The sequence below is a fragment of the Lobosporangium transversale genome (assembly GCF_002105155.1).
Source record: "Lobosporangium transversale strain NRRL 3116 chromosome Unknown BCR41scaffold_23, whole genome shotgun sequence".
NCBI lineage: Eukaryota > Fungi > Mortierellomycota > Mortierellomycetes > Mortierellales > Mortierellaceae > Lobosporangium > Lobosporangium transversale.
Window position 1 is genome coordinate 219,428 of NW_019029001.1, and position 24,192 is coordinate 243,619.

Sequence of the window (24,192 nt, forward strand, 5' to 3'; positions counted from 1 at the left end):
TCTATATGTCTTTCCCAAATAAGTCTTTTTAAATCGCTATGCTAGTTACTTTATCCCGACATTGATGTGTCTTGCAGTGAGGGCATGTCCAATCAGAAGGCGATTCATTCTTCTGATTTCGATGAAGCCATGAAGGGCGAAGGCACGACCAACACTCGACACGAATTGGGCGATGAAGAATGGCTTCGATCCATGATGGCGGGCGTTGGATAGGGCGCATCTGGTGTGTTCGACCCTTTGGTAAGGTTGATACGGGTTGCATATTTAGGATTGAATCAGTCGTTTTTGTTGCTGTGCCTCACCCATCCTAACACGCACAAAAAAAAAAAAGTCCCAGAAGCAGTCCCAACGCACGCGTCCATTTTTGGCACCAATTAAAAAGAGAACACTCATCATCCTTTTTTGCTCTCACACTACTTTCTTTTACTTTCCTTGCCAATTTTCAACGACCCCAACATCCTTCTAGCCGTCTAATATAACTTCAAGATGTCTGTCTTTCTTCGTAGTCCTATTCGGGCATCCATCTCTTCTCTCTTTAGAGCTTACCCTCATAAGATTATACCTATTGGAATGCGAGCTTTCACAAGCAAAAGCAGTGCTGAAGACTCTGATTCTGGACGTACGCACTCCACTACCCAAAGAACTAACCCTGCTACTGACAACACTAACGCCAGTGCCGGGGACAGCGATAGCAGCAAAGACGGCTCCTCGTCAGCTAAACCTCTTGGGAAAGTCAGCGGCATTGTTAACAGCATTCTTCATGGTTCCGGCTCACTGCCCAAGGTTCAAAGTCAAGAATCATGGGGACTTTCCCTGGCCCGAGGAAAATATGTTCATGAACTTCAGAGTATGTGCAGTCGGCCTATTTGCTACTTTTTCTTCATTTGCATCGTTGACACACGGCAGTGCACAAGCATTGGTATTGATAGGGAATTCTTTTGGATTTGTCACTAGAGCACCGCATCCGACCTGAACGATTTGATGATTACGTAGAATTAGTGTAAGTAGCATGGACTTTTTTTTTCTTTTTTCTTTTCTTCATCAGCAGCTTTGTGTTCTTCTATTGATCATTTCTTTTCACGCGTTACATGCATTGTGCTTAATGGGGTCACCTACTGCAGGTCTGAGGCTTTCCCAAGAATGGTTAAAGAGTCCAACAATAGACTCCGCCTGACTGGAAGTTGGCTGACGGAGATTGGTCAATTAGATACTGCAGGCAAGTATTTTAACTGACATTGGATTGAATGCATAATAGGGCAAAAAACAATAGTCGTGAACGAATTATATAAAGCATGAGCCGCTACTTTTCAGGACTGTAAAGTATCTAGAACTCATTTTCGCCGAATATATGTATCAGTCATGCGGATTTGCATTCTGGATCCTTGAAAATCAATGTTGTCATCGATTGTTCCGAGATATGGATAATAGTTATCATGTGGTCATTAAAGCAGAGGTGTTGGATGTGGAGCAAGACTGAGAGCACTAAACTTTAATGCGCATAAAAAGCGATGACACTACTCTCTTTCAGACGACTCTGAGAGTCACAAAAATACTAAATAGAATTCCATTTAATACTATATGTTCTCTATTGTAGTTCACATCTGGGAATTTGATGGCTATGCAGGTCATGTACAGGAGATGGACCGATTGAGGAAGGACCTAGTAAGATATTAGAGGCTTTGGTTGTGCACTTTGTTTTACTCTAAACTCTTTGATCTTTATCTTATACTCTTTGAAATAATAGGCTTATCAAAAGTTTTTGAAGGATTTGCGGCCTTTACTTATCAGTCGAGATAACCAGATCTGCCTCGAGTTTGCATTCTGGAAATCCCGACCACCAGTTGCTCTGGGAGGCATCTATGAGATGAGAACCTATCTTTTGAAGGCAAATTGAAAATTTCATGAGCAGTAATATAATGACGTTTAGTTAAGGCTGCATTTCCCCATCTAATCGAACTGTTTTAACTAAACGTGCTACTACTAGCCTGGAAATCTACTTGAGTGGGAGACTAACTGGCGCAGAGGTTTAGAGTGCCGTCGCCAATTCTGTGAGCCAGTCGGAGCATGGTTCTCACAGCTTGGGGAGTTAAACTATGTTCATCACATGTGGAACTATCCGTAAGTGGCCTGAGGTGTGTAAACATGCTCAAAAAAGGCCTATAAATCTCACCGCAACCCTTTGCCTCTGCTATTTTCATTAATCGTGTACCTAGGGATCTCGAGACGCGTAAGAAGACACGCGAACAGGCCTGGAAAGTGGACGGATGGGCAGAGACTGTGTATAATACAGGTATGTGTGTAAAAAAACTAGAATCAAAAACCAAAATACTTTCACCATGTTTTAAGAAACATGCTCACGAAATTCTCGTCTCCAAATTTAGTGAGACTGATTGAACGGATGGAAGCCAACATATTGCTTCCTATGGGTTTTTCGTCATTGAAATAAAAGCTGTAGAGTAGACACTTTGAGTAGCCGGTGATAGCCATACATGATTAAAAGGTTTTTTTTAAACAACTCGTGATTATTCTACAAATGAGTGTCGCATGTTCACGACGATTCTATGTGGGCAAATGAATTGTACAAGGAGTATAGATTGGGATGCGTTGTACCAAATAGCTCCATCTGGCAAGAATAAAGGCGTGCTTTGAAACCTAGAAACGCGCAAGCTCACTTCCTGTCGTTCAACATCAGAACGGGTGAACTTGTAGGGGTGTGAAGGGGTGTAAGCTCAGACATGGAGGGCCCAAGGTACCGCTGCTGGAGTTCATATACAAACAAGGCGATGGCGAACATAGGCTAACCAACAGGAGTTTGATTTAGTAGACGTACTAGCGCTTTTTTTTGTTCCATTTTGTGTTCAACGCTCACTTACAGCGACGATGAGAGACCTAGGGACAACACCTTTGAAAAGTGCAGCGAATCCTTCGTTTCGCACAATTTGTTGGAAGCAGTCAGCAATGCCTCTATAAACAGGCTCGCCAGGTTTTCTCGTCACCTGAAGCCTCGTTTTGATTACTATATTCAGTGAACAATTTTGTATAAAAGGCATTAGAATCAATGGTTGCGCCTATCTTCGAAACATTTTTCAGGATCTTACCATCAGCGGGTGTAACTGTGGAGGCGCCAACAACACCGGCGACAAGACCAGCACCCAAGACCACGGAAAATGGGGTCTTGCCGTCTTCATCTGCACCCTGTAGTTTGATGTATGAGTTCAAAGGAAAAAAAATGATTGAGAATGGCACGTCCCTAATTCGTTTACGGTAATTTGGGGAAAGGAGAAATTGTGGCAAATAGACATTAATAAACCGTTTTTCTTTTCTCTCCTTCCCTAAATGAAGTAGTCAATGCTCTCTCACCTCAACAATGTGGCAGGAGTGCCTCTGTAGAGACCACGCAAACCCAAAGAGCGTACAATGCTCATAGCAGTGGGTCGTTGTTCATTAGGAGTCAGTTTTTGGGATCCGGCCAATTGCATCTGAATCTTGACTATTTCCATGGGGTTGGTGGCTATGACCTGGCAGAAACCTGCAGTTGCACCGGCGAGCATACCATATTTTATTGGTAGCTTGTCTTCAGGCACAGAAAGACGCTCGGCCCAATATTCACGCGAAAAGTCATTAACAGCTAACTTGATGGCTTTTTCAGGGGTGATCCCGATCAGATTAGGAACAATACCACGATACAGACCTCGAACACCTTCCTTAGCGACGACTTGACGGAAGCAGTCGAGTCTAAGTAAATTACAGCACCGAGATCAACAAAGCACTCATGAACACTTTGTTTTGCTATGAATTCTACTCCTTAGATAGACTGGCCTCTGATCCAAAGAGCCATTTGGCGACAAAAATACTATTTAATCACTCGGCCATAGCTCAGCCTTGCATACATTAATGGGTATATGGCGTTTCTTTTTCCCACATTATCGCATCATCTCAAAGTTGCTGTGTTATGAGATCTAAAAAATGCTTGATTCACATTTATAAGGTCCAGACTGTGTGTTGCACACTTACCCTCCACGATACTGCAGCTTGCCCAAAGAATCTTTTTTTTGGTTTTGTAGTCTAATAGCAAAAAAAAAAAAAAAAAAAAAAGTATAGACTGTCTTAATTGCTACAGCGCTAAAATGAGGGAAATTTCTCATTTCACTCCATTGTCGACAAGATTTGTCGTCTCCTGTCAAAATAAAAACTAACCTAGTCTTGACCATGTCAAGCGGGTAGACGATCAGAACACCAGCAATACCAGCCACTGCACCGGCGCCAAGCTTCGAAATAAATCTGTGAAAAGGAATGGAGTCAAAGAAATATTTTTAGTATTTTCTGTCTAATTATCAGAATCTGCTGTTGTTTCATAACTTACTTGCTGCCTGTTGCTGTTGAATGGTCTTGATTGGCACCAAATGCGTATTGATCGTGATGCGATGCCATGGGATGTGAACAAACTAGAGGTAAGGGAGTGGAGATGATGAAGCAAAGATGGAAAGAGATGCACAGACTATGGGCTACACAGGTCGTAATGAAGACTTCTTTAACAGGGAAAAAAAAAAAAAAAAAAAAAGCAAAGTACATGTATATTTTGCGTTCCCGTGCCCAACTGGAGTTTTTTTTTTTTTTTTTTTTTTTTTTTCCGAGAACAATGGACTGTGGAATGCAAGCTACGACAAAATTAATGTTGCAGGAACGGCATTTTGCTATTTGTTTGTTTGTTGGAATAGATTGGGGGACTGTCCGCAACAACACCGTCATCCAACCCCCATCCTCTAGTTTCGCATCTACGCGTGAACCCAGTACTTTAACTACTCATACGGTACTATTAGCTTTCTTGAGGATAGCCTTATTTTTGGCTCTTGTAAGCGCCCGTGCTTGCTGCATGAAGAGGAAGGACAGACGCAGATCCATCCTCAGCAATCCTTCATCAAACCCTATTAACCCACATTAGAAATGGATATCATCTTTTCATACCATCTACCACGTTACCGCACGAACCCATCAACTATATCCTTGTCATACAACTGCAACTAGGATCCTTCCTGTGCAAAGAAATTGATATTAAGAATAGTTTCCTTATTATCACCTGTCAACTCTGAGACTTCAATGCAGACTATTCAAAGACAGGACCCACGATGATCTCTCTACGCAGTTTCCTCATCACGACCGTTTGCCAACCTGTGGTATTGTACTGGAGCTCAAATGCAAGCTTAAGTGACAGCCACTCTTTGTCTCTTAAGGACATTTTTGCCTCTTCGGATGCATCCATGTTACTTCATCTATTATATACCTAAGGTAGGCCACTTATCTCTGGCCCAACTTCTTCTGTCACCCACCTCGACTTCGGAGTCCAGGATCTAGTCCAAAATTAGGTAGAAAATCTAGTAAAACAACGCACTTCTGATCAGCGTGGTTTATTTCTTCGATCTCTGACATATTTATTTGAAGCATCAATGCAAATAGATGCCATAGATGGCCATTAGCAAGTCTCTCATTGCAACGCTAATAAATGCAATGAATGTGTGGCTTTATGGCCCCCAAGCGGGGTTTTATTTTTTCTTCCCACGGGCAACAACAGGTCTTCTATTCTCCCACACTTCTTTTTCCTCTCCTCTTTCCTCTTTCCTCTTTCCTCTTTCCTCTTTCCTCTTTCCTCTTTCCTCTTTCCTCTTTCTCTTTTTCTCCTTTCTCCTTTCTCCTTCCACCATTTCCCATTCTCCATTCTCCATTCTCCATTCTCCATTCTCCACCTTCCTTAACCCTTTACTCCTCCTCACTGCACTCCACTTTCTTCTACTCTTTCTGAGTGTCATTTTACGCTTGTCTTTCCTTGCAGATCTAAAAAAAAAAAAAAAAAAAATCTGCATCGCGTGCATTTTACACGCCAACGACAAAATACATAGTAGCATTGCATTGCCAGTGAGCCATACAATAGTGCCTCTTTGGTCTTCTCTCTCGTCCTTCGCTTGACTCCTGTTGCTCTCCTTATACTGATTCTCCGTGCCGGCACTCTAGTCCAAAAAGCTCATTGTTACCATACTCATTTGCAATGCTCTCGCTCAAACACATTCACAGACCAGCCATACGATGGACTTCGCGTTTGCAATTGAAAAAGGTATACTAGCTCTTTTAATACAATAGTGCCTGAACATTTGTTTCATAAAATTTGACTCGATTATTTCTAATATCCTTTTTTAACTGTATGATAATAGACTTACACAACCGATCGATCTCGTCAACCTCTGCATGAAGAATGGGCCAAACTTGCTACAAAAGAGCTCAAGGGCAAAAATCCTGAGGAGCACTTGACATGGAGAACTGCTGAAGGACTCAACATCAAGCCCGTCTACACGCAAGCAGATACGAAAGGCATTCCTGATGAAATTCCTGGTGCTTTTCCGTTCACCCGAGGCCCTTATGCTTCCATGTACACGGCTCGACCATGGACAGTCCGTCAGGTATGAACAAACAAAAAGAAACAAAAAAGAGTTTTGTGCCATGACATTGGGTCAATATACATGGATCCTAGAGAAGGTCACATGAATCTCCGCATTATTCTACTTTACGAAAACAACCATCAATCTGACAAGACGTTGATCGGGATTTTTTTTTTCTCCACCTCTGACACATGACAGTACGCCGGATTCAGTACGGTCGAGGAATCAAATAAGTTTTATCGAAAAAACTTAGCTGCTGGACAACAAGGTCTCAGTGTAGCTTTTGATCTGGCCACCCACCGAGGGTAAGAACAGAAAATTACTCAAAAAAAAAAAAAAAAAAAAAAAAAATTGGTATTTATACATTTTTCTGTAAAACAGTTATGATTCTGATCATCCTAGAGCCGTTGGTGATGTTGGGATGGCAGGTGTGGCAATTGACTCGGTCGAAGATATGAAGGCAAGTTATATAATCTGAGAAACCTTTTTTGAAACTGAGTTCAAGGAGACTAATCTGGCTTTTTCCTGTAGATTTTGTTTGATGGTATCCCTCTTAACAAGATGTCGGTCTCTATGACTATGAATGGCGCAGTATTGCCCATTCTGGCCATGTTTATTGTCGCAGGATTGGAACAGGTTAGTAATGAGCATTAATAGATAGGCTGGGCTCTGTAGCGGTTTATTTACAAACATTGATGGAAATGTCTTATTATTACGATTTAGGGAGCCAAACTGGCCGAGCTATCCGGCACGATCCAAAACGATATTTTGAAAGAATTTATGGTGCGCAACACCTTCATCTACCCTCCTGATCCATCCATGAAGATCATCGGTGACATCTTCTCGTATACTTCTGAAAATATGCCAAAGTACAACTCGATCTCCATCTCGGGATATCATATGCAGGAGGCAGGTGCTGACAACGTTCTTGAGATGGCTTTTACTATTGCGGATGGTTTGGAATATATTCGCACTGGCCTTAAAGCAGGCATGACGGTCGACCAGTTTGCACCCCGTCTCTCCTTCTTCTGGGCCATTGGTATGAATTTCTACATGGAGATTGCAAAAATGAGAGCTGCCCGCCGCCTTTGGGCTGTTTTGGTCAAGGAGAAGTTCCAGCCTAAAAGTGAAAAGAGCTTACTGTTACGAACTCATTGTCAAACCTCTGGATGGTCTTTGACTGAGCAGGTAGGCAAAGCAGGAAAAAAAAAAAAAAAAAAAAAAAAAAAAAAGTACTTATCTTTTTCGATTTAACTAATATCTATTAGGATCCTTATAACAATGTCATTCGCACGACCGTTGAAGCAATGGCTGCTACCTTAGGAGGCACGCAGTCTCTTCACACAAACGCGTTTGACGAAGCCATCGGTCTGCCAACTGAATTCAGTGCCCGCATTGCCCGTAATACGCAGCTGATCTTACAAGAGGAGGCATTCATTCCCAAAGTAGCTGATCCATGGGGAGGTTCCTACATGATGGAATCAATGACCAATGATATGTATGATGCTGCTAAGAAGATTGTCGAGGAAGTCGAAGCGATGGGAGGTATGGCCAAGGCTGTAGCAAGTGGAATGCCAAAGCTTAGGATCGAAGAATCCGCTGCTAAGAAGCAGGCTCGCATCGATTCAGGTCAAGGTGAGATGCTGTTCAATGAAAAATATGTGTGTATAATATTTGTTGCTCGGAGATAATATATTTATATGATACGGATACTTTGTTTTAATCTTTTATTTTTTATTACTATGACTTGTTATTTGGGTAAAAGATGTCATTGTCGGTGTCAACAAATATCGCTTGGCCAAAGAGGATCCGATTGATGTTTTAGCCATTGATAACACAGCCGTTCGTCTGGGCCAGACCAGACGCTTGGAGGAAATACGTAAGAAGAGGAACGTCGAAAAAGCAGAAGCATGCCTAACGGCACTGACCGAATGTGCTAAAACGGGTAAAGGCAACCTCCTTGCCCTTGCTGTTGAGGCTGCCAAGGAGAGGTGCTCTGTTGGTGAAATCTCATATGCGTTGGAGAAGGTATGGGGGCGCCATTCACCTTCTATCCGTGTTGTCTCTGGAGCATACAAGTCTGAGTATGGTGATAGCAATGACGTGAGCGAAACCATTTCCTTGGTAGAAAAGTTTTTGAAAGAACAGGGAAGACGCCCACGTTTATTGGTGGCCAAGATGGGTCAAGATGGGCATGATCGTGGAGCCAAAGTGATTGCTTCTGGATTTGCAGACTTGGGTTTTGATGTTGATGTAGGACCATTATTCCAAACACCAGCCGAAGTAGCACGCCAAGCTATTGATGCTGATGTGCATGTTGTTGGCGTCTCATCTCAGGCAGCAGGCCACAAAACACTTGTACCACAATTGATTGCAGAGTTGAAGAAGCAAGGAGCCGGAGACAAGCTTGTGATCTGTGGAGGTGTTATCCCCCAACAGGACTATCAGTTCTTGTATGACGCTGGCGTCACTTCTGTGTTTGGTCCTGGCACCCGTATCCCTGTAGCAGCACAAGAGGTAGTGAACAAGATTGACGAAAAGCTGAAGCTATAAAATGTAGATAAAAACAAAGAACGAGGGAAGAAAGTTGAATATTTTCGCATTAGTAATAGAAGCATTGAGCACTGAGGAAATATCTTCAAACGATAATAAATCATTATATTTCTTCATGTGTTCAGTAAACTCTCTCTTGCAGCTCTCTTGTCAATGCTCAAATATCACTTTTCATTTTGTCTTTGCCCTTTATAATGGATGTGCTGTATCCTGTCATTCTATCCTTTTTGTTACACACATCGACTCTTTTTCAGTGAAGATTAATTTGATAGTATGACTATCCCAGGGCAATGTAAACTGCAATCCATTTTTGAGCATGGGTGTTCGGTTCATAAAGTCGTCTTGTTGCCCCTAAAACAAAGATTTCTTTGCTATGTTGATCTGTAAGGTTTTTAAAGTTAGTCCAGAAATTCAGGGGCAAAAGATTAGGTAGAAAGGATACAGGAGACGAAAATAACAGAACTTACAAATTTTTTGTGGGTGTGCCGGCACCCAAATACTTGTGTCTAGCGTCGTGCGCGCTTTGCACCCGGAGCAGGCGACTCTTCCGAAGGTTTGTACTTTGCAGGTCTCTCTTGCCTCTCAATTTGAGCAGGACCAATTCTTGCGATGTTTTCCGCCCCTACTGCGTCACGGTCGAAGAATACCTTACATGCCCGGCAATAATTAAAGCGAAGGTTCACCGCCTCTAAAAGCTATCGCAGAGGGGTCGAGGGCAGCGGGCGCTGGTGTAAAATTCGTGCGCCCCTCGTGTCTTGACTTAAGCGTTTCAACTGGCAGTCGTTTATCAGCAAGGGCTCCAGCTTTTCTTATTTTTTTTTAAAAAAGTCATACCTGTGTGACAAGGTGTCTCGTTATAGCAGTGTGCTTGCTGGGAACCCCTTTACTACTTTCAAAGGACCCTAGGCCGACGACACTCGCTGCACCGCGTAGTCGAACGTAGCTCGTTGAGCCTTTCGTAGGTCCCATTTTTTTTAAGTGTCATCTAGACTCGTAGAACTCTTGAAGCACATCCAAATTCTTTGATCCTGTCTGTGTCTGGGACTCCTTGTTCATCCATTAAAAGTACTCATTGTACGTATCCCTTCCAAACACAGGGATGGCGCTCTCAACCTCAATCATTCCTTTTTCACGCTTCCTTTTGTTCAACAGGTGATTGAAACGGAGGACGGGGAGGTACAAGAACCTGCTTCTCACCTTTACCGTTTGCCGCAAGTTAGGGTTGTGAGGATCCAGGGAGGAAAACGTAAGGACGTTAACAATACCAGGATCGCATCCGACGATAGTTGTGGTGTTTGCGGATGGGCATCGCTCTGGCTCGTTGAATGTGAGCTCAACATTTTCAAGCAGTTTGGAGCTCCTCTTCCAGTTTATGTTTGCGTAGTCTTCATCTGTCAGGTCTTCATCGGCTGCCTTTGAACACGTCGTGTTGAGGAATCCTTGAGAAAGCTGTAGATTCAGAACAAGACTGTTGGTAGGAATCGTTCCTTTGAGTTTGAACCGAGTTATATCTTTGTCCTGTGACTGTAGGGATACTTTGTCTCGATATCCATGAACCATGCGATCACCTCCAATGTCACAAAAGAGAGCCTGTATCAAAACCCCTTTTGTTCCCTGTATACACTCAAGCATTGCAGTCTTGGAAGGATTGTTGAGAGGCAGAATACGCTCCAGCAGCCGCTTGGTATCTTCGTTCACCCAGAGGATGTCAACTAGGGCGTGTTCAGATAGATACACATACCCAGGTGTCCAGGGGGACGTAGGAAAGTCTGAGTATTTTTTCACTTTTTTGTTCTCCCGCAAAAAAACTCAATATCGCTCATATCTTCGTTTGTTTTCTCGACATCAAACTAGAAAAAATAAAAAATAAAAAATAAAAAAGTCTGGATAGTTGCAGAATATGCATGAAAATACCCTACACAAGGTTATACCATTGCGCTCCTGTAGTGCTGCTTTAATGATGTCTGTACTTGGCCCATTAGTAGCTCTGATGCTCTTGGAAATGAGATCTTTTTGGGATCAAAGCCTTGCACGTCCCCCAATGCGATGTCTATTTCCTTTATTGGGGGAAGTTCAGTGGTGGCCTTCATAAGTGAGGAGATAATGGGGCGTTTCTACCGCCTTTCCTTGTTTTTTTTGCCCTCACGTAAGCTGAATTGGGGCCACCTTGACCACTTAAAAGAAGGGTGGCAAGACGGAAGGAATAGCCAGTGCTATCCAAGACCTCGTCCAGTGCCTTTTTCCTCGACCTTGCTGCCCCTAGTAACCGCATGATCCTCTCAATGTCCAAGGCAATCGCCCAGACTATACATATTGATGGGGAACCTTGTACTGAGAAAGAAAAAGCAAGGACAGAACGGCAAGCCATAAGACAAAAAAATATGGATGCTTTGGAGAACGATATGAGCACCTTCGAGAGAAATTCTCGGAGTGGGGTATGGACTCGTCCTCAAGTCATGAGGCGCATCCAGAAGGGTCTTCGAGAATCAGCTGGCAACAGTCCTTAGCTCTGTCTTCGATGTCTGTCTGTGTGCAAATGAAGCGGATCCATGCATAGGGTGCCATAATGAGGAGAATGATAGGATCGTGATATCCCAAGACTCTGATTTTTTTGCGTACGAACGAGTCTGCTTCCTAGTGCGATCCTTTCCACACCGTAGACGGAAGTTTGAGGCTTACGACGTGGACAATGTTATCAAAGTACTAAACCTGCCATCACACGAACATCTGGTGTTATTCTGTGCCATCGCAGACAATGATTACTCAAGGAACCTCGAGACGTTGGACCCGATTAATAATCTTCGATTAGTTCGAGAGGTTGCGTGGAACAAGAACTACAATAAAATGCTTCAAGATTACCTTAGGGAAGCTAATAAGATGTTGGGAAGGAATGCAGCCTCTGAAGAAGGCCGTTTCAGAGTAGCTCTCCGTATTTTTACTTCCGGCCATCAAACGTCGGCCCAAGCGTTACCATCGAACAATGAGTTCGATAACTTCAAGCAGCGTCTACTCAATGGAAAGGATCTTCGCAATAGAATGGCTCAGCAAAGGCGAGCGCAGCGCCGCAGAACGTAAGAAAGCTCAAGCTATAGTTTTGGCCTTGAAACCAGACGTCCCCAATACTAATCGTTAGTCCCTTTCTTGAATAATGTAGAGGCGCACCATCATTCTATATAGCGGAAGGGTCACATAGAAACCAGTTCCGGCCCATCTTTTCTGACAAGCCGAGCATATTGAATGGGCGCACAGTTGATATCAGTAACTGCCGTCAGCACGATAGGCGAGGCCTTAAGCATCCACCACGTCGGAGAAAGGCAAAAAAGAAGCAACAGAAAAAACAAAAGCGGAAGCACAAAGGCAAGAAGCCCCACAGGGCTAAAAAAGAAGGTGCACCAATTAGGAACTTGAAGGATGCTACGAAGGTTGATCACAGCTACAGTAGTAAGCACCCTATCAAGGCCTTAACAATTGGGTCCCTCAAGGCTTCCATGGCAAGGAAAGGCGGACTGGACGCAGATGAAAGGGATAATATTGCAAGCCAGATCCGAGGGGCAGTTGTTGTCCTCAACCGACTACGCCGCTATGCATACTGGGCGATTGCCTTGGACATTGAGAGGATCATGCGGTTACTAGGGGCAGCAAGGTCGAGGAAAAAGGCACTGGACGAGGTCTTGGATAGCACTGGCTATTCCTTCCGTCTTGCCACCCTTCTTTTAAGTGGTCAAGGTGGCCCCAATTCAGCTTACGTGAGGGCAAAAAAAACAAGGAAAGGCGGTAGAAACGCCCCATTATCTCCTCACTTATGAAGGCCACCACTGAACTTCCCCCAATAAAGGAAATAGACATCGCATTGGGGGACGTGCAAGGCTTTGATCCCAAAAAGATCTCATTTCCAAGAGCATCAGAGCTACTAATGGGCCAAGTACAGACATCATTAAAGCAGCACTACAGGAGCGCAATGGTATAACCTTGTGTAGGGTATTTTCATGCATATTCTGCAACTATCCAGACTTTTTTATTTTTTATTTTTTATTTTTTCTAGTTTGATGTCGAGAAAACAAACGAAGATATGAGCGATATTGAGTTTTTTTGCGGGAGAACAAAAAAGTGAAAAAATACTCAGACTTTCCTACGTCCCCCTGGACACCTGGGTATGTGTATCTATCTGAACACGCCCTAGTTGACATCCTCTGGGTGAACGAAGATACCAAGCGGCTGCTGGAGCGTATTCTGCCTCTCAACAATCCTTCCAAGACTGCAATGCTTGAGTGTATACAGGGAACAAAAGGGGTTTTGATACAGGCTCTCTTTTGTGACATTGGAGGTGATCGCATGGTTCATGGATATCGAGACAAAGTATCCCTACAGTCACAGGACAAAGATATAACTCGGTTCAAACTCAAAGGAACGATTCCTACCAACAGTCTTGTTCTGAATCTACAGCTTTCTCAAGGATTCCTCAACACGACGTGTTCAAAGGCAGCCGATGAAGACCTGACAGATGAAGACTACGCAAACATAAACTGGAAGAGGAGCTCCAAACTGCTTGAAAATGTTGAGCTCACATTCAACGAGCCAGAGCGATGCCCATCCGCAAACACCACAACTATCGTCGGATGCGATCCTGGTATTGTTAACGTCCTTACGTTTTCCTCCCTGGATCCTCACAACCCTAACTTGCGGCAAACGGTAAAGGTGAGAAGCAGGTTCTTGTACCTCCCCGTCCTCCGTTTCAATCACCTGTTGAACAAAAGGAAGCGTGAAAAAGGAATGATTGAGGTTGAGAGCGCCATCCCTGTGTTTGGAAGGGATACGTACAATGAGTACTTTTAATGGATGAACAAGGAGTCCCAGACACAGACAGGATCAAAGAATTTGGATGTGCTTCAAGAGTTCTACGAGTCTAGATGACACTTAAAAAAAATGGGACCTACGAAAGGCTCAACGAGCTACGTTCGACTACGCGGTGCAGCGAGTGTCGTCGGCCTAGGGTCCTTTGAAAGTAGTAAAGGGGTTCCCAGCAAGCACACTGCTATAACGAGACACCTTGTCACACAGGTATGACTTTTTTAAAAAAAAATAAGAAAAGCTGGAGCCCTTGCTGATAAACGACTGCCAGTTGAAACGCTTAAGTCAAGACACGAGGGGCGCACGAATTTTACACCAGCGCCCGCTGCCCTCGACCCCTCTGCGATAGCTTTTAGAGGCGGTGAACCTTCGCTTTAATTATTGCCGGGCATGTAAGGTATTCTTCGACCGTGACGCAGTAGGGGCGGAAAACATCGCAAGAATTGGTCCTGCTCAAATTGAGAGGCAAGAGAGACCTGCAAAGTACAAACCTTCGGAAGAGTCGCCTGCTCCGGGTGCAAAGCGCGCACGACGCTAGACACAAGTATTTGGGTGCCGGCACACCCACAAAAAATTTGTAAGTTCTGTTATTTTCGTCTCCTGTATCCTTTCTACCTAATCTTTTGCCCCTGAATTTCTGGACTAACTTTAAAAACCTTACAGATCAACAGATACAACAGAGAAACACAAGGTTCTTAAGACGACCTTTTTTTTTTTCTTTCTTTAATCTTATATGAATAAATGAACTACATGGAAAAGTAAAACGACAGGAGGATGTGTGGAAGAAATGATTGATATGATGAAGCGATAGATAGAGATCTATTACTTGGTGACCTCATGAATAGCTCTAGCAAGGTAGGCAACGTTCTTGCTCGAAATACCAGCGACAGAGATACGGCCATCCTTGGTCAAGTAAATGTGGTGCTCGTTCTTCAACTTTTCAACCTGCTCTGGCGTCAAGCCAGTATAGCAGAACATACCAATTTGGTTGGTAATGTGGTCCCAGTTGAGCTTAGATTTGTGATCGTTGACAAGATGGTTCTTGAGCTGAGTGCGCATGGTAATAATGCGGTCAGCCATGACCTTGACCTCCTTCAACCACTCAGCGTTCAGCTCAGGACTGTTTAAAACAGCGGCAACAATGCGGGCGCCGTTAACAGGGGGATTAGAATACATGGGACGGACAACAATTTTGATCTGAGAGTCGACACGAGCCTTTTCCTCTGGAGAGGAAGTCACCAAGCTAAAAGATCCGGTACGCTCGCCATAAAGACCCATGTTCTTGGCAAATGATTGGGAGAGAGCGAGCAAGTGACCATCCTGGACAAACTTGCGGAGAGCATAAGCGTCCTTGTCAGTGCTGCCAGAGGCAAAGCCTTGGTAGGCCATATCGAAGAAAGGGAAGTGACCAGCACCTTTGATGATCTTGGAGAGTTCATCCCACTGAGCTTGGGTCGGATCAACACCAGTAGGATTATGGGCGCAAGCATGTAGCAAAATAATCGATCCCTTGGGGGCATTCTAAGACATTCATATTTCATTACATCAATAAAAGTACATGTTTAGTCATAAAGCATCATGGTGTTGATTCACAATTCCATAATCACGCTTTCACAATGGCTTTACCTTGATGTCGTTGACCATACCCTCGAAGTCGAGGCCATTGGTCTTCTTATCAAAATATTTATAATGGTTAACCTCCAAACCAGAGTCCTTAAAGATTGGAATGTGATTACCCCAGGTAGGAGTTGGAACAAAGATCTTCTTGCTGGAGGGGTACCATCTAGCAAGGAACTCGCCTCCAACACGGAGAGCACCAGTACCAGAGATAGTTTGCGTAATGGCAATCTGCCGATGAACAAGCGGCGAAAAGGGAACATAAAAGGAATTTATACTTCAACACCCGCAAGTATAATCTGTAAAACATTCTAAATTAATACATTTAAGGTGTACTTACGCGACCCTCCTTCAAGGGAGAGCTATCTGCGCCGTAGGCGAGAAGAGCAGCACCCTTGTTGAATTCTGGAACACCAGTAATACCGGCATATTCTTTGTCAAGCAAATCCTTCATGATCCTGTCCTCAGCCTAGATAGATATATAACATTAACAAAACACATTAAAATCAAGAAGGTTTGATTCCTTCACATCTTTTCTTATGTCAAAACGATGATACCTTGCGGACACAATTCAAGACGAAAGGCTTTCCAGCATCATCACGGTAGGCGCCGACACCAAGGTTCATTTTGTTAGGATTGGTGTCCTTCTTGAAAGCCTCGGTGACACCAAGAATAGCATCAGGAGGGCCTAGGATTTTCACAAAAGGAAAATTGCGGGGGAGAGCTCAGTAAATTATAATCACATGTGTCACTCTTGAGTCTTTTTAAATCCACTTCATGACATTTTGAGACTTCGGATAGGGAATAATGAATACAAAACAAGTCCTTTTACACTACTCCCATTGTAGTACTAAACTACTTCAATAATATCCCAGCGTGAGGACAATGCTAATATGAATCAATCCAGAACTGGACGCTGATTTTGATGCAGCTTATCCTCCAGGAACTCTAAACTTTCTCATGGATGCTGACAGACGCGTCCTATCTCAACGGCAATATTTCAGGCAAAAGACCTACCCATGGGAACGTTAGACCACACTGAGGAGAAACGAACGCCAATAGCTGCAGTAGGACGCAAAGTGGCGCGGGTAAGGACAGCGCGAGCAAAGACTCTGGATTGAGCAGCCAACATGATGAATGGGATGATGAATGGTTTGTTTTACGAGGATGAGGGATGTACAGTAGGAAAACGGAAGAAGAGAGAGTGAGAGAGAGAGGGAAAAAAAAAAAAAAAAAAAAAAAAAAAAGTTAAGAATGAAGAAAAGCTGATCGGTTTCTGTCACGAGCAGTGTGGGACATCGACCATGTGTGCTTGTCCCTGTGTATCCGCCCGATTGCGGGGTTTTGCGGGGTGGCATGCCGCTTTGGGGTAACAAATCCGCACAAGCAAATATTCCTGGATTCTCACAGAAACTTTATTTTGACCAAGGCGCGTTCATGTGTGGTGTGCACTTTGAACTGCCCATTCGACTCACTGCTCTCACCCTCACAAAAGAGACAGCACAAACCTCTCAAGAACGTCATAGACGTGACTGTGAAAGATTATAAGCGTGTTTTCTAATTCCTCCTCAGCCTTAAATGGTGCTTGACGTTTGGTGTGCACTGAACAACCGTCTTTCATCCATAGATATGCTCCATTCTTGGCTATCGCTGGAGGCAAAGGGGCCGCTGTTAGTGCATTAGATAACCACGGACGACGTTGGCTATGTTGTAGCTCGCCATCACATCTCTGTGCATAAATGTCTTGCATTTGGAACAATAGAGTCGGCGAATGTCAACCTGCCCTACAAATCCTTCACAGTTTGGGTGCTTCTTAGAAGTGTAGTATTTGTTCACGCCGGCAGCAATGTATCCAAGAGATCTGGCCTAGGAGAAGCGTAGGTGTATTATTATCGGCTATAGGGTAAGAAAATATAAACAATAAGAGTAAAAAATAAAATAAAAACTTATTGTTTGAATGAAGTAAGGTTGAAACGACTCATGTAAGGAAGAAAGCCTGGTATTGGAAGGAGGCTTCCCCAGACATACAGCAATCACAACCTTGTCGGCAACTGAACCACCCACCATCTTGGGCAAACGGCTGGCGACCTGAACGTATTCTTCATCTCGGGCCCTCTTCGCGTTCTACTGATGCCTTTTGATGGCTCTTTTCGTATTAAAGGAACTGAGGTGTGTCTCCACTTCTGCAAGCTTATCGATGTATTCTAATGCTTGCTCCATTGCCGCGGAGGGGTGATAGACTGCTCTCAATATCGCTGATGCATTTTGTAAAACCATCAATGATTGCTGTTGTTCTCCTTTTTCATCCAGTTTCAATGCTTAAATGTGGGTTGATACACCGCCTTTTGCTTGGTAGCCAGGTTATAGAACTTGGGCTGTACGGCTGTGCCATTGGAACCTTCATGATTTGGCAACAAAGCATTGGCACCAATCACGCACGCTTGTCCGAGGTCCAAAATCTTGATGTTTTCTGGTTGACATCCCCAAAGCCGGTGAATATCATTACTGGCCTTGACTGTCTTCCTAATTTCGGTCAAATAGTAGTCTGCACCACCAACTGCAGAGGTGATTCGAGAAGGTAGTTTGTTCTCAGGCAATCGTTGGTACTTCACTGCATTCAGCTCGTTTATCTTAAATGCCAGGAATTGAAGAAGGAAGCCATCGTTCCGCAAGACATAACCATTTGTCGTGTGTATTTGATTCAAGGATATCGGTCTCTCATCTCTGATAGAGACGTCGTGTAAGTCTTGGCTTTGAATTCTTTGAGCCCTCAGCACTGCTCTGGTTAAAGCCTCCAATGTCGGTAATTAGCTTGCTGATAAGGAACCCAGGTTCTTTTCAGATAGCCAGCTCAGGCGCCGTTTTCCAGAGGATAAAGATAAGGTTGGGCCCGGACAGGTATATGAAGGGGTCCTCAAACGATGATAGTGGGGCTAACCTTCGTGAATTCTCTAGAATCTTCCTCATAGGGATGGAGTTTTCAATTGTGGGGATTTTGCAGTCAATGGTAATTGGTGTGTCAGCAGGTAAAGCGCCTCTGTTCCTTAGGGATTGGATCTATAATATCAAGGAGAGGAATGTCATGTCAGTTATATTTTATTACTTAGATGTATTAATATCTATCAGTGTGAGAAAGAGTTGTACCTTTTCGCAAAGTGTTTGTGAGCCCTTCACGCAGTGGTTCTTCAATTCGGTAGCCAGTTGCGTGACAATAGACTGTAATATTGTTGATCCAGGGTATGCCTGCCTTACTTCGATTTTATCACGGCTTGCAATGCTTGGCAAGAAGTCCTTGGTTCTGTCTATAAATCTTTGAGCACCCGCTCCTTTGCCGTTGGGAGGCTCACGAGTGTAGATACACACGACAAACGCGCCTAAAAAGCTAGTTTGGATGTTCCTTGGTGCAGCGTTTTCAACGATCGACAGCTTCCCCTATCCTTGTGACTGGTGTTGTCAATACAAAGGCTCTCGACATACAGGTGGTGGCTCTCTAGCAGACACATTTGACTTTTGAGGCTTCACCAACAACTTGAAGGTAGCTCTTAATGGCAGATGCTAGATCAGTGCTCGCTTGATATTCGCGGAAATGGTTCCGACATTAAGAGTACTTGTCGGATGTTCCAATTCCATGACTTTGACCAGACCTTGTTTATTCATATCATTTACATTTTTTCGTTCTGCTTTCTTTTGCTGTTTTGTCTTTTTGGGCTTCGGAGTACTCAATCTGCCACTAACAGTACTTTCGAATCCCCTTCCCCATACTTTCCATCTGTACTTCTTCATCTTCTGGGGGGCAGCATGCTCTATCTGTCGCGTACGTGACTTGAACGAATAGCACATTCGATGCTTATATTTCTTGCCAGATGCATGAGGAGATACCCTTTTGGACAACATCAATCACCGGGACGTTGTTCAAAACAAATAAATTCAATAATAGAGCACGTTGGAGAAATTATGAAGTGGCTTCGTGAAGTGACTTGAACTTGAAGTTCGTTTTAAGTCCCATTTGTGCGATGTCATACTTATAGTCATTTTTCGAGACAATACAAAGCACGATCAACTGTCCCCTTGAGATGCTTAAATGGCCTAACATGGTTAGAACGTGATAAATATAGCCTTTATGCCTGGACACAGGTCGCCAGGTGGTCGTTATACTGTACAATATTTTAATATGTCCACTCGCTTCCCTTTGAAGAAGCTACAAACACAATCAGTAACTCCTCTCCCAATGGCCCCAGCGGCTAGCAAGTTAGTGTTGTTTTGCATTTAGTGCTAGGTTGACGGAGCTGTCGAGACAAAAAGCTCTAGCTGAGTATATCCCATTTGATAGACAAAGGAAAAATAGTAACAAAGCAACTAGAATGTCATTTTCCTGCCATTGCACCCTGGACGCAAAGTAGGCAGAGCTTTGATTACTTTAACATATAATGACCACCCAACAAGCTATAGTCTTCATTCTTTTATGGTTTATTACAGGCGTAGAATATTAAACATTGCCCAACGCATTTTCCACCCGCTATCCTGTTTAAACGAAAAGCTACAAATGGGCGAGAGAAAAAAGGCGATAGCTTATATGCATGCCTTGCAAGATAAAGTAGCCACGCTCCAGGACAATTGTTTCTGAGGTAAAAAGGGAAGATGTCCTGCATCATGTGGTAAAAGCAATTTATGAACAGAAAAATTGGCCGAAGTTCGCCAAGATCGCTCGCTAATATCTCTCTCAGAAAAGTACAGGATATCAACGCTTTGGTCCTCGAAAAGACAAATTTAAATGCGCAAAGACCATCACACACCATCGTTGAGAGATTGCAACTCCTGTGGGATACACTAATTTAAAGCTGCTCATCTCCAGAAACCGTGAACTTCTCTCAGCTCAGCATAGCATTGCCCCCTAAGGGGAATGCGGTTGTGGAAGGAGAAAGGAGAAAGGAAAAAGAAAGCTTGAAGGAAAGGGCCGAGAAGATGCAATTGAGAAAAACGAAAAAAAAAAAAAAAAAAAAAAAAAAAAATGCAACGAAAGGATGGTCTTTATCATAGTGCGTCTTCAATGCGGGAGCCTGCTAGGCCAAAACGTATGAAAGCATACTTATGCTTATGTTTTGCGTAACAAAACTCATCCTTTCTAGCTAACAAACATGTAAGGGAAATTGAAAGGATGTACAGAAAGTGACTTGGATTTTATTGATGGACCCTTTTACCTCGCTGGACAATCTTTATCATCGCCGCACTTTCCTTGACTGATGCAGAGGCAGTGACATTGATTGATGGCATTCTTTGTACAATGCCATCCCTTGTGCAAATCCCTCAAATCCTGGTCGATCTTTTGCAACCGGCTTCAGCTCGTGCAGCCTTTGGTCGAGCATGACTCGGTAATATTCGACAGCAGTATCTCTTTCTAATTGCTCCAACGTATGGTCCTTATATTTAGTTTTGCTGGCTTCTCCCTGAAAAGAGCTCATTTCCACGAGCGAGTTGGCATCCTGTCGTTGTTGTCGCCGCCGCTGCTGCTTCTCACGTAATTGTATCAAATTATGGCTTTGGAAAAAATCAAGAGTCATACCTACAAAAGCAGCAAGGAGTCTACCCTGTGAGAATGTCTCAAGTCTCCCCGGAACTGGGATCCATAATGTTCGATACATAAGTGTCCACACAAGGCTTTGAGGAGCAAGATGCTGATCTCCGCATCCTATCAATGGCGTGGTCATCATAGCAGCACCCAACTCGACTTTAAATGATAAGAAGAAGGAAAAATACTATTAATGAATATATATAATAGGCAGTATAGTTGAGTCATGTTAAGAGTTATTGATTTACCTGCGCGCTTCCCATTTGGCGTCATGGCAGTCTTCAAGAGTTGCTTCAGGATAGTAGTTGCAAACTGAGCAGGGCCAAGGTGACATAGTGTTGCCCGAAAGAGGTCCACGTCGATGTGGTAGCATGACTCACCGAAGACTGGCCATCCTTTTTCCTTCCTTGTCACTATAGATGTCCTGCCGCCCAAGGCAATGGCTTCAAAAGCTAAGGAGGTCTGTTGTGCCAACTTTGGTACATCATAAGTACCAGATACAGACCAAGCTAATGACGAAACGGAACCAAACATGCAGCATTTTTAGTATGTTTGTCCTACATCATTAAATAGGCTTTTATTCATAATCACCATTTACTCTTTCACTGATCCCTTACGATAATAATTAAGAGAAGCTGCTGCCAAGCGCTCCTGGATAATGGCCATCTGACGATCATTATTATCCACCGTTTGGTGCTCCAATGCTGCCTGGATTTCACTCTTCAGCAGCCGCATTAGCCGTGTTGGAAACGCTTCTCCAGTAAGTAAAGATTTGAGAATTGTCTGTAACATCGCAACGGCTGCCACTGTCTTTCCATTCCCATGACTATGCATTGTGTTGGACTGGCTCGAGTGATGTACAGGCCTAATACCCTTCGCTGCAAGTGGTGAGACAATGTGCCCTGTTGGAGATAGCATATTTGATGAATGAGCATGAATTAAACCTGATGCAGGCTGTGCGCTCGGTAGATGTGCTTTTGTTGAATCCGGCGATGATACTGAAGATGAGAATAAAATTTCCTGACAAAGAAATTGGACGACACCAACTAGCACAAATAGCAGGCAGGGCTGAAGAAAATAATCCAACCCGCTATTGAGTGTGGTAATATCGATCACGCCTGCTTGACAAGCGGCAAGAGACTGTGCAAAGATTGAGGGCGAAATTTCCAGCAGCATCTGTGGCTTGGATGTTCTATGTATCAGTGGAAACAGATGTCGGAAGTAAAGTTAGCTGTATCCCCTTCCTTGAGAGCGCTCCATTTTTTATATGATACGTAACAAATTATCATCATCCTACTGGATCAAATCATCCGAGATTCCCATGCTATCGAAAAGAGCACTGACCCATCTTCCCATCAAGCTATGCATATCCGCTGACATGGATGACATGGATGTAGCGGGTATCACGGCTGAGGTGCGATGGAGCCAGAGATAACAAAATCCCTGTTTTTCTTTGAAAATGCTATTCAAGCAACTCGCCAGTTCATATCGACGAATGATAGTCATGATAAGAATCAGAACTGTTCCAAGCCCTTCTAAATTAGAGTTGCATGTGTCTGTAATTGTGATTGCGTACAAATATATATTAGAATGAGTATTCCGCATGGATATTAAGAGACGACTTGTTTTATGTCGTTTGTTAGTTTTGCCCATTACCAATATCATCGCCCAAACTATGCTGGAAATTATTTACAAACCCTTCGAGAGGAACTAGTAATGCTGACGGTGGCTGCAAGAAATGGATGAGATCTAGCACCAACGGGTTATCATCCAATGTTTGACAAAGCCTTGAAAGTACAGGTACGTCATTCCTGAACCCTGCATCCCTGCAAACCTGATAACGAAGGAAAATCAAGTAGGTCCCATAATGAAGCTCCATGCTGTCAGTCACTAATAAAGAACAATCAATTCAAAACAGGAAAAAGAGAACTCCAACAGTTTCTTCATTCCTCTAGTTCCTCTGAGATAGGACATACCTGAATGATACGATTAACCAATTTTTCTTGGTGCACAAAATCACTTAGAGTCCTTCCACAGAGATCATCAATTAAATCAAGTGATGAATGGTTGATAGCGCAATAGTCGTCAGAGGTGTCTTGAAAGGATGTTAAGCCATGAGGAACATGGAGCTGATTGGGTCGGATAAGCCCCTTCGTAATGCATCCAACAGCAATTGCCCGGAGCACGTCCAATTGTTCTACTGTACTGTCCCCTGCTATACTCTGATCGCATTCATTTAATATCCCACGATAGAATGACAATTGTCGAAGAGCAGATTCTACCAAGCTACATATCTTTCAAATGTTTTTGTCCGAGATTATCATTGTAAGAGTGACTTGAAACTTAAACACCAAAGTAATAAAATGAACTAGATAGTACTGTGACCATGGCCAGCATATGAAAGCATTCTGCATACCTCGCCTTGAGGGAGACCAAATTGTGAAACGATATAAGGGATCTGTTGGTTATTACAGAAGAATAGGTTTGTTAAATGAAATGTCACCAATATTCGAGCTTTCATTGATTAGCTCACCCTTGGATGCAAAAATAACTCACCTTGACCGAGACTAGAGACTTCCAAATTAAACGCTGAGATAGGGTAGTAGATTCGGCTAGACCTGTTAGTCCAGCGAGCCAAAACTGCAGCAGTACCACGTCCATCTCCAGGGCCTTGATCTTCTTCATATCCTTGAGTCTCTGAACAACGAATATGTCGGGGACCACTGGACGAATACGAGCCTGCAAAGAAAAGAAAAAAATTACTGTCAAAATCGGAAACATTCAACTCCCCTCCTTAATTTAAAGAATATTAATTGAGGATAGGTTAAACTTGCCATTGTATATGTCAAGTACATCAAGTCAACTGCAACTAGCATCTCAGTGTTGCTGTTAGTCTCCTCCATATTCCATGGATCCATTACTGATAATTAATTGGCACCCGCCTATGTCCAGTCTTAATACTGTTCAGGTATAACCACTATAATGGCTGCCACTGTTGCCTGTGTTTTAGTCAGTTTGCATATACTGTATGTGTTTTCCTTGCTGTAAGGAATTCGCGCTTGAATGCGTTTTACAATGGTAAAGGCATGAGATGGTTAAATGAATGCAGGGACACGGATAACGAAACATTGCTCTGGACCAGTGGCTTTGACATGCCTACCTGCCTTGATTCTCAGATAT

The 24,192-nt window shown here is 43.4% G+C and overlaps 10 protein-coding genes across 10 annotated transcripts; 5 read left to right on the forward strand and 5 right to left on the reverse strand.

Moving 5' to 3' along the window:
* Positions 1–407: 407 nt before the first annotated feature.
* BCR41DRAFT_355509 (hypothetical protein) lies at positions 408–2,515 on the forward strand. The gene is made up of 8 exons (XM_022024499.1): positions 408–847; positions 955–1,000; positions 1,122–1,216; positions 1,595–1,662; positions 1,745–1,885; positions 1,985–2,118; positions 2,214–2,290; positions 2,382–2,515. Exons 1-8 carry the CDS (start codon positions 487–489, stop codon positions 2,444–2,446), a joined length of 987 nt encoding a protein of 328 aa, XP_021880441.1. The 5' UTR covers positions 408–486; the 3' UTR covers positions 2,447–2,515.
* BCR41DRAFT_355511 (mitochondrial carrier domain-containing protein) lies at positions 2,501–4,275 on the reverse strand. The gene is made up of 6 exons (XM_022024500.1): positions 4,198–4,275; positions 4,015–4,065; positions 3,361–3,735; positions 3,099–3,250; positions 2,874–3,016; positions 2,501–2,797 (listed from the first exon to the last, which is right to left on the reverse strand). Exons 1-6 carry the CDS (start codon positions 4,209–4,211, stop codon positions 2,669–2,671), a joined length of 864 nt encoding a protein of 287 aa, XP_021880442.1. The 5' UTR covers positions 4,212–4,275; the 3' UTR covers positions 2,501–2,668.
* Positions 4,276–5,298: 1,023 nt separating this feature from the next.
* Positions 5,299–6,126, forward strand: BCR41DRAFT_93952 (hypothetical protein). The gene is made up of 2 exons (XM_022031089.1): positions 5,299–5,363; positions 5,440–6,126. The coding sequence occupies exon 2, from the start codon at positions 5,464–5,466 to the stop codon at positions 5,959–5,961; it is 498 nt and encodes a 165-aa protein (XP_021880443.1). The 5' UTR covers positions 5,299–5,363; positions 5,440–5,463; the 3' UTR covers positions 5,962–6,126.
* BCR41DRAFT_355515 (methylmalonyl-CoA mutase-domain-containing protein) lies at positions 5,832–9,072 on the forward strand. Its single transcript, XM_022024501.1, has 8 exons — positions 5,832–6,106; positions 6,204–6,449; positions 6,627–6,733; positions 6,810–6,888; positions 6,960–7,064; positions 7,152–7,616; positions 7,697–8,063; positions 8,194–9,072. The coding sequence occupies exons 1-8, from the start codon at positions 6,041–6,043 to the stop codon at positions 8,979–8,981; spliced, it is 2,223 nt and encodes a 740-aa protein (XP_021880444.1). The 5' UTR covers positions 5,832–6,040; the 3' UTR covers positions 8,982–9,072.
* A 415-nt stretch (positions 9,073–9,487) lies between these two features.
* On the reverse strand, positions 9,488–9,950 carry BCR41DRAFT_397174 (hypothetical protein; the record flags this gene model as incomplete). Its single annotated transcript, XM_022028869.1, has 2 exons — positions 9,488–9,676; positions 9,816–9,950. The coding sequence occupies 2 exons, from the start codon at positions 9,948–9,950 to the stop codon at positions 9,488–9,490; spliced, it is 324 nt and encodes a 107-aa protein (XP_021880445.1).
* A 90-nt stretch (positions 9,951–10,040) lies between these two features.
* Positions 10,041–11,253, reverse strand: BCR41DRAFT_422876 (hypothetical protein; the record flags this gene model as incomplete). The annotated part of the gene is made up of 3 exons (XM_022030215.1): positions 10,041–10,693; positions 10,913–10,976; positions 11,128–11,253. 3 exons carry the CDS (start codon positions 11,251–11,253, stop codon positions 10,041–10,043), a joined length of 843 nt encoding a protein of 280 aa, XP_021880446.1.
* Positions 11,254–11,362: 109 nt separating this feature from the next.
* Positions 11,363–13,814, forward strand: BCR41DRAFT_397176 (hypothetical protein; the record flags this gene model as incomplete). Its single annotated transcript, XM_022028870.1, has 5 exons — positions 11,363–11,480; positions 11,620–12,052; positions 12,136–12,727; positions 12,879–12,942; positions 13,162–13,814. The coding sequence occupies 5 exons, from the start codon at positions 11,363–11,365 to the stop codon at positions 13,812–13,814; spliced, it is 1,860 nt and encodes a 619-aa protein (XP_021880447.1).
* Positions 13,815–13,904: 90 nt separating this feature from the next.
* On the forward strand, positions 13,905–14,367 carry BCR41DRAFT_397177 (hypothetical protein; the record flags this gene model as incomplete). Its single annotated transcript, XM_022028871.1, has 2 exons — positions 13,905–14,039; positions 14,179–14,367. 2 exons carry the CDS (start codon positions 13,905–13,907, stop codon positions 14,365–14,367), a joined length of 324 nt encoding a protein of 107 aa, XP_021880448.1.
* Positions 14,368–14,531: 164 nt separating this feature from the next.
* BCR41DRAFT_355520 (aspartate aminotransferase) lies at positions 14,532–16,668 on the reverse strand. Its single transcript, XM_022024502.1, has 5 exons — positions 16,464–16,668; positions 16,004–16,134; positions 15,787–15,915; positions 15,456–15,677; positions 14,532–15,350 (listed from the first exon to the last, which is right to left on the reverse strand). The coding sequence occupies exons 1-5, from the start codon at positions 16,576–16,578 to the stop codon at positions 14,652–14,654; spliced, it is 1,296 nt and encodes a 431-aa protein (XP_021880449.1). The 5' UTR covers positions 16,579–16,668; the 3' UTR covers positions 14,532–14,651.
* A 3,948-nt stretch (positions 16,669–20,616) lies between these two features.
* On the reverse strand, positions 20,617–24,096 carry BCR41DRAFT_355523 (mediator complex subunit Med5-domain-containing protein). The gene is made up of 9 exons (XM_022024503.1): positions 23,847–24,096; positions 23,569–23,751; positions 23,429–23,470; positions 22,989–23,306; positions 22,669–22,846; positions 22,310–22,568; positions 21,630–22,204; positions 21,261–21,521; positions 20,617–21,171 (listed from the first exon to the last, which is right to left on the reverse strand). The coding sequence occupies exons 1-9, from the start codon at positions 23,928–23,930 to the stop codon at positions 20,663–20,665; spliced, it is 2,409 nt and encodes an 802-aa protein (XP_021880450.1). The 5' UTR covers positions 23,931–24,096; the 3' UTR covers positions 20,617–20,662.
* Between the last annotated feature and the right edge of the window lie 96 nt (positions 24,097–24,192).